Source organism: Bos javanicus, chromosome 27 (assembly GCF_032452875.1).
Source record: "Bos javanicus breed banteng chromosome 27, ARS-OSU_banteng_1.0, whole genome shotgun sequence".
NCBI classification, from domain to species: domain Eukaryota; kingdom Metazoa; phylum Chordata; class Mammalia; order Artiodactyla; family Bovidae; genus Bos; species Bos javanicus.
This window is the reverse complement of record NC_083894.1, coordinates 23835009-23847376: the sequence shown is the minus strand read 5'-3', so window position 1 is coordinate 23847376 and position 12368 is coordinate 23835009. Positions and strand designations below refer to the sequence as shown.

Sequence of the window (12368 nt, the reverse complement as noted above, 5' to 3'; positions counted from 1 at the left end):
AAACACAGGAGAAAATACCATCCGAATCAGTTACGTGCCGGCATTTCACTAGAATGTGTGGGATTTCCAGCCCTCCCTCTTTCTCCTCTAATTCCTTTTCTCCCTTCAAAGCTCTAGTCTTCCATATCCCACCAGCCAGCCTTCCCTGCCATCTCTACAGCTTCAAAACACAGATACTCTTACACATGGGAAGACAGAGTTCCCAAGAACTTCAATTGCTGTTTCTGCAGGGAGGCAATGCAAAATGCACTGGAATTCCTTAAGCCTCATCCCTTTAATACGTTGTAGGCATTGAGTTAATGAGGCGAAATCACAGAAAATCTGTTCAGATCAAAAATAGCAGGTGAGATACAGGTTATTGGCTAGCTGTAGCTATTGGTTTCAACTACATAAGGCTACACAGTTTTTGGTAAACCTGTCTGGATTATAACATTTAAAATGTAGGTATTTTTAGAACAAGGAAGTAAGAATTTGTGAAACAAAATCTATCAGAGAACACATAATCCAGTTTTTCATCTTCTCCTTTGCTCCTACCCTATGATACATTTTATATACATTTTATATACTCACTCTTTTCCGATGAGGACTGATTTCCAGCTTCATCACCGCACATTTGTTTAAAGTATTTAGACGCCTACAGAGCAAAGAAATAACATTAGCAAAGACAGGAAACCATGGATGGGTGGATAAATATTTTTCCAAACAGTTGACATGTTTGAGTTTCTTTAAATCCATTAATATCTACAATTGAGAAGAGTATTCGAAACTTCTTTAAAAAGTGGTTTAAAAATACTTATATATTTCACAAGTTTTTTTCATTTACATTTATTATTTTACAGTGAAATGGCACACTGCAGTGGTTCTGTAAAGTGCCTCTTATTCTTGACAGAACAACCCTCATTTGAAGACATGTATTCTTCCAACAGCCCCTAAGTTGAGCCATTAAGTGTTTCCACCCAGTGCCAAGGAGTAAAAGCCAGTGATGTCTCCTTTCACAGAAACAGGAACATGAACAAGTACCCAAGCTGAGATGCTGGTGAATAAAGTGTTTGCTGTTGTAATGTATTCTATCTCAAATCAAAATTCAAATACAAAAATAAAGCTATTTTTAGTTATCTCTGACAAATGATAAACAAATGATAGGTAGTCTTAAAAAATTTAGTGAGCTCTATATAGAAAGGAGATTTGAACTCTCTTTACTACCTAATTCTTTTTTTCAGCTTCCTGTATAGGACAGGAAATGCATTGGTATAGTCGTAGCAACAGTGCAAATGATTAATTTTAAAGACTGTATACTTCAAAGGTCAACATCTTTAAAAATTCAAAAAATGAGAGCTTGAATCAGATTCTTCTTTGGAACAGGAGTCAAATTTTTTACTCTGAATGCTTTTTTAAAAAAAATTCCTGCCAAAGAGTAATAACTTAAAATTAGGAAAGTAATTTAGCTTCATTGAAAATGAAGTACTTAAAGCAAAACTCCACCTCACTGGGAAATAATGAAATAGCTCAAAGAAAGAAACCCTTTACAGATGCAGGAATAAATGGCATGTAAAATTGTGAATGACAGCTTTTCAGGCCCCAGATCTTTCTAACATCTTCCAGATGACCATCATTTAGTTGTCTTCAAATGGATCCTTAACATAGCTGCCGTCCACCATCAGTTAAGACTGCAGTTCTTCCTATTTCACAGGACAAGCGCGTTTAATGCACACAAGTTCAAACTGATTCTGAGCCCTCTTCAAGGCTCTGTCGTTCTGATCCTGTTCTTGCAGCTTGTCTAATAACTTGAATAAAGGAGGGTAGAAAGTATTTTTGCCTGGTGATAAGACTGCCTTTGATTTCATAGATTATGTGGTAGCCTGCTTATAGGATAAACAAAGATAATCCTAAACAGAGCACCTATGCTCAGGAAAATTCTCTCTGATAATGGGAACGGAAAGAAGGCAAATAACTTAAAAAAAAAAAAAGTCCACAGACATTAAAACGAGTAGACATAAAGTCCCTTTCAAAGGGGCATCCATTACTTCAATGACTTGTATCCACAGTGTTTTAGTTCTCAAATGTTTTAAGATGTAAAGAATCCAGGATGGTTACAGTCTTAGGTCTGGGTTTCATTAATCAAACCTGAAATCAAATACCCACTTGACTTCATTAGGGCTTTAATGGTCGAGTGGTGTTTATAATCAAGTTTACTAGGCATGGATCCCTGTGGGGGTGGGGGAGGGACTTACTTCACAAGCTGCAGATTTGAGTCAAACAGAAAAGAAGGTCATTTTTGTAAAGGTCAGCGTTATCTTTTTCTCTAGGTAGCACCAAGCTAATGGCACTTCAAAACTGAAGCCCAGGACTTATTCCTGAAGTTTTTATGGAATTCACGTGTCCCCTAGGCACCTCCAAAGTGGGATGTTACCAATTTAGAGAGGGTACTGACATGAAGTAGCAGCTGGGGATGCACTCTGGGCCAGGCATTGTGCCTGGAGCCTCACGTGTATTATTTCATCTTGAGAGAGATACTACTATTTATTTTCAATGTATAGATGAGGAAATGAGGCTTGGAGTGGACACAAACCTGGTCCAAGGCTACAGGACTAAAACACGGTGACTCTGGCCCTGAGAAGCAGTCTCTTCCGTGTTCCTTTCTAAAATAAATGTTAATCATGATAATATATGGGAGCAGCTTCTACCCTAAGTATGACTCCTCCAGTGAGTGGCAGAACACTGGTATCTCACACTGTCTGTCCGGAAGCCCGGGGGTCCTTTCTGGCCTCCAGGGTCCCTGCTGGCTCAGCTCCTCAGGAATGTGTCAGTCTTATCTGCTGGGCAACTTGCACTCTGCTCAGAGGGGGAGGGAGCACGGAGTGAGCCATCAGAGGTTCAAGAGCTTTGCTGGCGGAGCTGCAAGCACCCTGATAAAACCATGGCAGGCGTGGTCCTGGGCCTCACGTACTCAAAGTGGAAACAGGGAAAGCAGAAGAGAAGTGAGAAAGGAAAAAGGAACGTATACCTATGACCTGATATATGGCAGAAACCATCACAATACTTTAAAGTAATTATCCTCCAATTAAAATAAATAAGCAATTTTTTAAAAAAGAGAATAAAACTTAAAAAACAAAACCCAAGAACATTGTTCCCCCATCTCTCTCTAAGAATATACCCCCCCTCCCAAAGAATAAATACTAGCCAGGTGTCAAGAACATCCATGAATAGCTTACCAGTTTTATTCTGCTTTGAGATGCTGAAGGTGAAATGAAAGGTTCAAAGAAATGTATTTCCAAGATGCTGTTATTATTTGGCACTAAAAGCATAATTTTGAGTTTCCTAAGAAATATACTATTTAAAAATATAAAAAAAAAAAAATAAAAAAGGAACAATTTCCCACATAGACCTGACAAATAAAAATTCTTCCAGGCCTTAAAGATATTTTCTTGGAATTACTGCAATTGCTTTTATTTTAATAGGACCAAAATAGTAACATAGCTGAAATGTACTAAGTGGCTGGGTGCTTCACAGAGCGTAGGCTCTTCAAGGGCGGTTTTATAATAAAGTTCAGATTGAAGATGCTACTGTCATTATACGATTTGTCATTATATGATTATCACTTTATTTAAGTAATTCTTTGGTGTATTCATAGGAGTCAGTTGTAACCTCACAGGAAAACAGCAATGTGGGATATATAAAGTTATAGAGAGAAGATTTCAGAAAAGGTATTCTAAGAGGTCACAGTTTGCATTATCATCTGCATATGCTTCAAGACAAGTGAGTCACTCCTTTAGTACTAATACTGAATGTGATGCTCTCAGAATCTTGGCCTTATCATCGGGGTTGGATCATAACAGCAAAGCTAGCGCGACTGGGACAAAAGCCAATCTCTCCAAGGAAACAAGTATGTTTACTCCTTACAAGTGTGCATGTTAAGAATGCTGGTGAGCAATGCAAACCCAAACAATCTAGTAGTTGCATAATTACACAACTTTCGGTCATTACAAAACTTTATATTAAGACAGTATCATTATCATTCTCAAGAACACACTGCCTACAAGTTTTCTGCTCTTAGTAGATTATGTTAAGAGGTCAGCGCCTACTAGATTATTGACCAAAAGGAGCTTTAAGATCTGCACAAGTTGTAAGTACATGAATGTTTATAATAACCTTTAAGCAGAACATGGGAGTGTGTACTAGTATGTAAATGGGAGCATTTGATCTGTGTGTATGTGTGTGGGGGGGGTGGTGGCAGGAAAGAGAAACCATGTAAGAATTATTTCATTTAAAACAAACCTAAAGAAGTTTTAAAGTAAAAACTATTAAATATTTAATAATATTTTATTAAAGTAAAACTTTTAGCTGAGTTTCTGTTAACTACATTACCGTATGTATTTAAAATCAACTGCTCAAACTGTTTCAACAAGGCAAAAAGATGGAAGTCTATGCAAGAGTCTGTCTAGAAAAAAACTTAACAGATCACAAGGCAAAGTTTTAAACAACACTATAGATTCAGGATCTGCTGGCCCTTTGAATTTTGTGGGCTGAGAGAGTACATAGAAGAGGCCAGTCTAGCAAATGAGATGAATATCATCATCAGTAAAAGCAAGTGTCCCCAACTACTCTGATGACATCCCAGGATCTGGAGGGCATTTCCAAGGAAGATGCTTGCCACTTCCTTCTTCTTCAGAACATTCGTTTAGCCCTCTCCAAGGAAAATCATTTGCCATAAAAAGTCTGTTTATGTGAAAGTGTGGACAAGAGACCTTGGGTTTTCATTACAATCAACTTGATGACTATTCCTGTGAATTCTGAATCCTACCCCAAGCCTTTCTCCACATACTCAAATCTGGGTGTCGGTTTTAGGCCTGGTAATTTTTAAAGCACTTGACATCCATCATTGCATTTTCTTCTTATACTTAACCTATGAGATATTATTCTGCACATAAGAGAAATTGATCCCATGGACTGCAGTCCATGGGGTCACAAAGAGCTGGACACGAGTGGCTGACTGAACAACAATAACAGCAAGAGAAATCAAAGACCAATCAGAATACACCTGTGGAATCCAAAGAGAGAGCAAGGTCTAGTTGTTTTTGGGCTTTTCTTTTCATCAAAGATCTAAGAGTACAGATCTACTCCCTTCAAAGAGAGGCAGACTCTCTGATGGTGCTGACAGCCAGTGTAAGCCACAAAGTATGGAGGATGTCCTTAGACCCAGACAGGGTAACTACATTTCAAACTGATATTAAAAAAACAAAAACAAGAATCTAATCATGACCCCTTGGGCTGTGATGCTGCCATGATATTTTTATGACCCAGAAATTCCTAAGCCATTGCTGCTGTTTACAGGGCACACTCACTAAATAGCTTGAAATGTGTGAGATGGATGATCTGAGGCAATGAGTATGTCTCCTAGGACACATCTTAGGAGTGATCTCATTTCTATGCGTTATCACCAGTGATGAATTGAGAAGAAATTTATTCTGTCCCACAGCTAAGCATTCAAACATTTCAGAAATGTCTGGAGTCATTTATATTCCAGATGCGGTCTCCTTCCCTCCTAAACTGCGTCGGGGACATTTTTTCATTACAGATGACATAGCTATGATATTATACACTCTGCGGGGTGGGGGTGGGGGCCTTAGCATCAGGTTCCTCTCAGAAAGTGTCTACATACCCTGGGCTTTTCTAAGCAGTCGTTCAATTGGATGTGAAAAGTGACAGTGTTTCTGTGGTTAATGTGGCTTTTTTTTTTTTTCTTTCTGAAGCCAGGAGAACTAGTCTATTCCATATTCCATTGTAAATACCCTATTTGTCTTTCCCTAAAACTCCTGCTTAAGTTCAGTGCTTCAAAAACTAATGGATGACATAAGAAAGGCAGAAAACAGTATTTTCACAGAGCTACAACTGCTTTCTTTGCCTGTAAAAGGGAAATACATCCTGGGTGCCATTCCACCTCAATGATGCTTTTCCAAGTTAAAGGTAATACCGAAATTAAAAGAAAACTAATTTTACAATCAAATAAACAAGTGAGCTAGTCTGTGTATGATCTTTTTCTCCCCAGAATTCACCTTTGATGGCTTACAGGTTTTGAGAAAAATTACAAGGATGATTAGCTTAAAAACGAATAATATGTCCTGAAGAGCTGGAGAGGATTATCAGTGTCCTGTCACCGTCTGCGGCGTATTTTATCACTTCCACTTCGTTAAAGCCCGCGAGCTGCTCAGTGTGAAAATCCACCAGCACCACGAACAAGGCTTTCTGACAGTTTTTCTCACACTTCCCATCAGTGCTCATTTGCTGCCTGTCTACTTTCTGTTAAAGGCTGTGCTGAGTTATTTTACAGTCGTACTTAATCCTATTGTTATGAATGTGTACGTGGGGAAGCTCGAGAGGTTCAGAGATGCTTTCCTGGAATTTAAGCCACGGTCCTCCTGCCTCTAGTTTGGCGTAGTCTCCCCGTCCCCCACGTCCACTGATTCCTCTAAACGTGTTACTTCCATTCAACAGCAGCTTTGACTCTTTGAGGGTACCTGGGTGGGGCTGAGCAGTCAACTACACTGCCTTAAAAAAAAAAAACCCTGTTCCAGGTTTTCAAACTGCCTGAACATTACCTGTTTCAGGAAGCACATGGTATCAAATATGGAATGGTACTGAGTATGCCCTAGGACAGTGCTACCTTAATGGCAATATTAAATAATAGGAAGTTACTAATTTTAATTAAAAGGCCTATGATTCATGAAGAAGTAAATCTCTATATACAAATACTATTCAAAAACCTGACATAAACAGGGACTTCCCTGGCCGTCGTGTGGTTAAGACTTCGTGCTTCCGCTGCAAGGGGCACGGGCTCGCTCTCTGGCTGGGGAACTGAGACTGTGCATACTGTGCAGCCAAAAAGAAAAAGACACCTGACCTAATTAGAACAAGAGCAAACTCATCCCAGTGATAAATACTATGCTTTTAAAAAGGAAGAAAGAGAAAGAAAACACACAAAACATTTCAATTTACCTGCATAAAGCCTCAATAGCATCTCTGTCCAAAAAATCATGCTCTCTCTTGACTGAGGAAATATCAATGGGGAACAGAAGATCTGTAAGAAAAATAAAAACAAATATACTTACTGAGCATTCAGAGTCTTGCCAATCTAGCCCAGTTTAGCAGAGAGAGAAAAAAAAAAAACACAAAACCGTCAAAAACAAGATAATTTCTTGAATACTTACTGTGTGCAGGTTACCTCCTTCCCTACCAAGTGCTATGGGAATGTAAAGCAGTTTAAGACAATATCTTCTGTGTCCTAAAGGAGCTTGGATATCAAGTGGTCTGCAGACTCAAGTATCTGTTGTCAGAGATAAGTGGTTCAAAACACTGTTTCACCTTTAAACAAATCAGCAGTCAACAGACCTGCTATATAAATAATAATTTAAACCAGAATGAATACCAGAAGGATGCTCCCTTCTAATGTGGCTGCTTCCTCCCTCCCCCCACCATGTGTGTCTTTGCTCACATTTAATCAGGGAAGAGGTCACAGAAAACCAGGCCAAGGAAAGATCTAGAGAACAATGATGGTTGTCAATGGAATCCAACCATTTGCATGACATCAAAAGCTGAAGAGAATTCAGGATGTGCTATTTTTAAACAAATACAAGCACGTCCATATGGCTTTCCAGGGGTTTATATAAATCCCCCTGAAACAAAGGCCAGCTCTAAAAGCTGGTGTAGAAGGACAGAATCCCAAATCCTTTTATCGGTAGAAGAGTTCACTACTCTACGAATACGTTAAGTTATATCAAAATCGAAAAGCAGAAAGGGGGAAGAGTCAACTCAATGGAAGAATTCCCTTTTCTGTCCCTCGTTGATAAACACACAGGAAGAGTAGGGAGGAAGAAGACCAGCAGTGCCTCCGTGGAAAACGACAGAGCTCTGGAACTGCCACTAGATAAGAGCAAGTTATCCCTCTGTGGTGTTCCAAGCTGTTAAAGTAAATAACGGGCCTTCCTATTAAAAGCTTGTAAAAAATCGTGAGGAAGACTCCTTCTATGCAACTCTGTGGGTCAGGAATAGAGCACTGCAGGACACCAGAATACACAGAGCCTAAAGATCCCTTTGGCCTCCCGAATGGGTAATGCTGCAGGGGGAGACTGACATGGCTGTTGGTAGTTTTGGAGACACAAGTAACTAACAGTATTCTAGTTCTGGGGTTGACGTGGGAGCACATGATGGTTCGTTATGTTTTTATGGCTTCTAACTTATGATCATTGGTTTTAGAGGATGGTATCAAGCTCCTTATTTTCAGTCATCAATTTCCCAGAGATTATACTTATAAATACCTTTTTTTTCTTCCAATGTTGAAAACTAACATAATGAGTGTTGGGGTCCATTCTTTTTTCTGAAGGCTAAAGTTAGTGATCCTGTTCTCTGAATGGTAAGACAGACAGACCAATGAAATAGCTAGAGCTTAAAGAGTCATGAAGAAATTTATAAAATTCAGTATTGGAGGGTTTACCTTTCTTCATTACCTCATAGACCAAATGATTAGGGAAATGATTAGCGGCTCCCCTATAGTAGCAATAAGAGAGAAGACTTCTAGCAAATGTAAATGATTAGTAAATGGAAGCGAAACCGATTATAAAGCTGTTTGAAGCTTCTGGCAACTGTATTTCACTTTGAACAGACACCATGCACTCTGAGTATTAAAGGACAAAGCTTATATTAGAGAATATGCTTGTATACTTAATACATGTAAATCATAGTTAGCATGCCCGTTGAGTGCATCTGAGACAGCAACTTTGTTATTTTAGCAATTCCGAACTCAGTGTGCCCAGAGCTATATTTTAAATTATTTTCCTGACCCAAATTAACTTTAAAATTCTGTTTAGAAGAGAAATTCTAGGAAAAGTAGGGACTTGTGAAATAATTACTTTTTGTTGTTGTTGTTCAGTAGTTCTCAGAGTTCTTCAGGTTAGGATCTAAACTTCCAGCTTGGGTTTAAGTGCAGGATGTATATATTGTCAATGACCAAAATAAAGCTAGGAATTAAGAATGAGTGTGGTGGTATGGGGTGTGTGTACCTGCCCCGCACCCAGGGGCAGGACAAAGGAGAGAAATTACAAATGCTTAGAACAATGTCTAGTACAACCTCAAAAGTAGACTCAGGCTTCAAAAGACTTATAAACATCAAGGGACCCCCAAACTGTAACTTGCGAAAATATAGTCTGTCTCTTAGGATTTGGAAAGATGTAAGCAGAGACCGGAAGGGGATCTCAGCAAAGATACACATCACAAGAAAGGGCTGCTTGGCAGCAAATCAACACTAAAAATTGACATAATTGAAGGAAATTTAATTTCTAAACAGGAGAACAAAAGGACAAGCATGTTCCTGCCACTGCAAATGCAATTATCTTTCCACATCTCCAGTAGAGCTGTGAACTGAAAATCCAATAGAATGCTTGGCCGCCCCACCCCCACCCCCGCCAAAGCCCTACTGAGAGACAGAGGTGCTGTAAATGGTACCAGGTCCAAAATTCTCCTAGGGGAACAGTAAGCAACTCCACATAATACACACGTGGGCTAACCAAACACCTTAAAAGAGAAAGAAAGGAAGAAGAAGGAAAAGGAATTGGAGATATTCTGTGAAATGGAGGAACAGTAAGATATTCTACATAGTCTAATTATAAAGTAATTTTAAACCCATCTTCATGGGGAACTATCATACATTCAGTCTGGGCTACAAAGAGGAAGAACAGGCATTATTAATGAAGTAATGAGTTAGATTAGAGGAGTGAGCTAAGGATATAAAAGTGATCTCTGTGGTTTCACCCCAGTTTGCTTCTGGGGAGCATCCCTACTCCCTCCATTTCCCTCTTCAGTGCAACCTGCTGCAAGGGGACTCCCCTGGTGGTCCACGGCCTGGGACTCCATGTTCCCAATGCAGGCGGCCCAGTTCAGTTCCTGGTGGGGAAACTACATCCCATAAGCTGCAACTAAAAGCCAGTGGAGCCAAATAAATATATCCTAAAAATGCAGCCTGTTTATCACGGGAGCACCTCCAAGCTGACAAACTGCATCCATTTAGCATCTGTTGTTCTTCAGTTGCTAAGTTGCATCTGACTCTGTCACCCCATGGACTGTAGCACATCAGACTTCCCTGTCCTTCACTATCTCCTGGAGTTTGCTCAGACTCATGTCCCTTGAGTCAGTGATGCCATCCAACCATCTCACCCTGTTGCCCTCTTCTCCTCCTATCTTCAGTCTTTCCCAGCATCATGGCATTCTGTTCATTTATTAAAGAAGAATGCTGGTGACCAGTAGATACAAGAGGGAGCCCACTGCCATTGCTACAGGAAGCAGCCTGCTTGTAATCATCCTAGAAGGATGGGAGAGCAAAAGAAACATCTTAAAATCACTATTTATTGTGAGAAGAGTTGAACATCCCTGGTGAAAAGACTGGAATGACATCGTTTAACCTGGCTCTTTCAGCAGTTCTGTCACACAATGCCTGTCTCACAGCATCTCCTTCCTCTTAAGTGGTGAAAAAGATGTATTCTTTCAGTGTAAATCAACTAAAATTATGCTTGTTTTTGAGATATCTGGCAACCTCTTAATGGTGTTCTTTGAGGTATGAACTGTTTTATTTCTACAAAATCTGCAGCATCTACCCAAGTGGTGGACACCCCTGATGGTGCAGAATACTGGCTTGTTGATTAGCTGAATGGATGGTTGGATGGATAGATGGCTGGACACATGAATGAGAGACACTTGGCAATAAGAACAATAAGCCTCCAGTTTGAATGAAAAACCTCTTCCTCCCTGCGTTATACAGAGCACACTCTGCCCACCCCAAGCAGCCAAAGACATGAGTGAGACTCAAGGTGCTCAGCACCCTGTTTCAGCATTCAAGTGATGCTCAGGGTGCTGAGGAAGACATGAAGAACCAGCAAAAAGCCAGCCTGAAAGTGAAAGTGCTAGTCACTCAGTCGTATCTGACTCTTTGCGATCCCATGGACTGTAGCCTGCCAGGCTCCTCTGTCCATGGGATTCTCCAGGCCAGAATACTGGAGTGGGCTGCCATGCTCTTCTCCAGGGGATCTTCCTGACCCAGGGATTGGACCCGGATCTCCTGCATTGCAAGCGGATTCTTTACTGTCTGAGCTACCAGGGAAGCCACTAAAAGTCAGCCTAGATCTTGATTTTTTTTTCTTTAAAAGGGTCCACTTTTTTCTTAATTAAAAACTGAATGACTCAGGAGAAATAATAGTGATCAAATGACAATCTAAGGAAAAGTGAAAAGTCTAATGACAAAGTAGGGAAATATATCTATGACACATGACCAACAAAGCCTCAGTGTTTAGAATAAAGAACTGTTATAAATTATCAAGAAAAGCACAATCAACTCAAGGGAAAAATAGGCAACAGATATTTCACAGAAGAGCAAACACATATGGCCAGATGACATGAATAAATGCGTCTTATCATCAATAGCTAGAAAAATGGCAGTCAAAATTTGTAAGATATCATTTTATATCCATTTGAATGGCAAAAATTAAAGTCTGGCAATGTCAAGGGTTGAGAGCATGTGCAGAGACAGGATCTTTTTATATTATATGGAGGGGTGGGATCAGTACAGGAACTTTTCAAAAACTTCCATTACAAAGTTGCATGTACATCTTTCCAACTACCCAGTAATGCTTCTCCTAGGTATGTGTGTCGGAGAAGGCAGTGGAACCCCACTCCAGTATTCTTGCATGGAGAATCCCATGGATGGAGGAGCCTGGTGGGCTGCCGTCTATGGGGTCGCACAGAGTGGGACACGACTGAAGTGACAGCAGTAGCAGCAGCAGGTGTGTGTGTGTGTGTGTGTGTGTGTGTGTGTGTGATTCCATGATGGTTACTTTGGCCAGGGGGCGGCAGAGTGACGGGAGACTGGTAAGTCTGCTGCTATCAAGGTCCTGGCTTTTTTCAGTGGTGGTGGTTTTAGGTGCTTGCTATATTTTTTCCTTCATGAAATATTCAAGTAAATAATAAAATATCTGAAAAAAGTTGCAGATCAATAATAATCATATACCAAGGATACGCTTATGGCCATTATAAAGGAATGGCATGGGACTTCTTTGGTGGCCCAGGAGTTTGGAATCCACCTGCCGACGCAGGGGACACGGGTTTGACTCCTGGCCCAGGAAGATCCCACATGTGGCTGAGCAGCCGAGCCCGTGCGCCACAGCCGTTGAGCCTGTGCTCTAGAGCTCATGCTCTGCAACAAGAGAAGCCACCACAGTGAGACGCCTGCGCTCCGCAGCTAGGAAGTGGCCCCCGCTGGTTGCAACTAGAGAAAGCCTGTGAGCAGCAACGAAGACCTAGCGTAGTCTTTTGACTAAAAGTTTATTATT

General features: G+C 40.4%; 1 protein-coding gene across 6 annotated transcripts in view; it reads right to left on the bottom strand.

Annotated features, from left to right (window-relative positions):
* The window catches only part of DLC1 (DLC1 Rho GTPase activating protein), a 514129-nt gene that overhangs the window by 16756 nt on the left and 485005 nt on the right, over positions 1–12368 (bottom strand). For 4 of the 6 annotated variants that reach the window (XM_061404346.1, XM_061404348.1, XM_061404347.1 and 1 more), the window contains 2 exons: positions 6994–7075; positions 571–634 (listed from right to left, as the gene is read on the bottom strand). In XM_061404346.1, coding sequence (XP_061260330.1) covers positions 571–634; positions 6994–7075 — 146 coding nt within the window. The other 2 variants (XM_061404352.1, XM_061404351.1) reach the window with 2 other exon arrangements.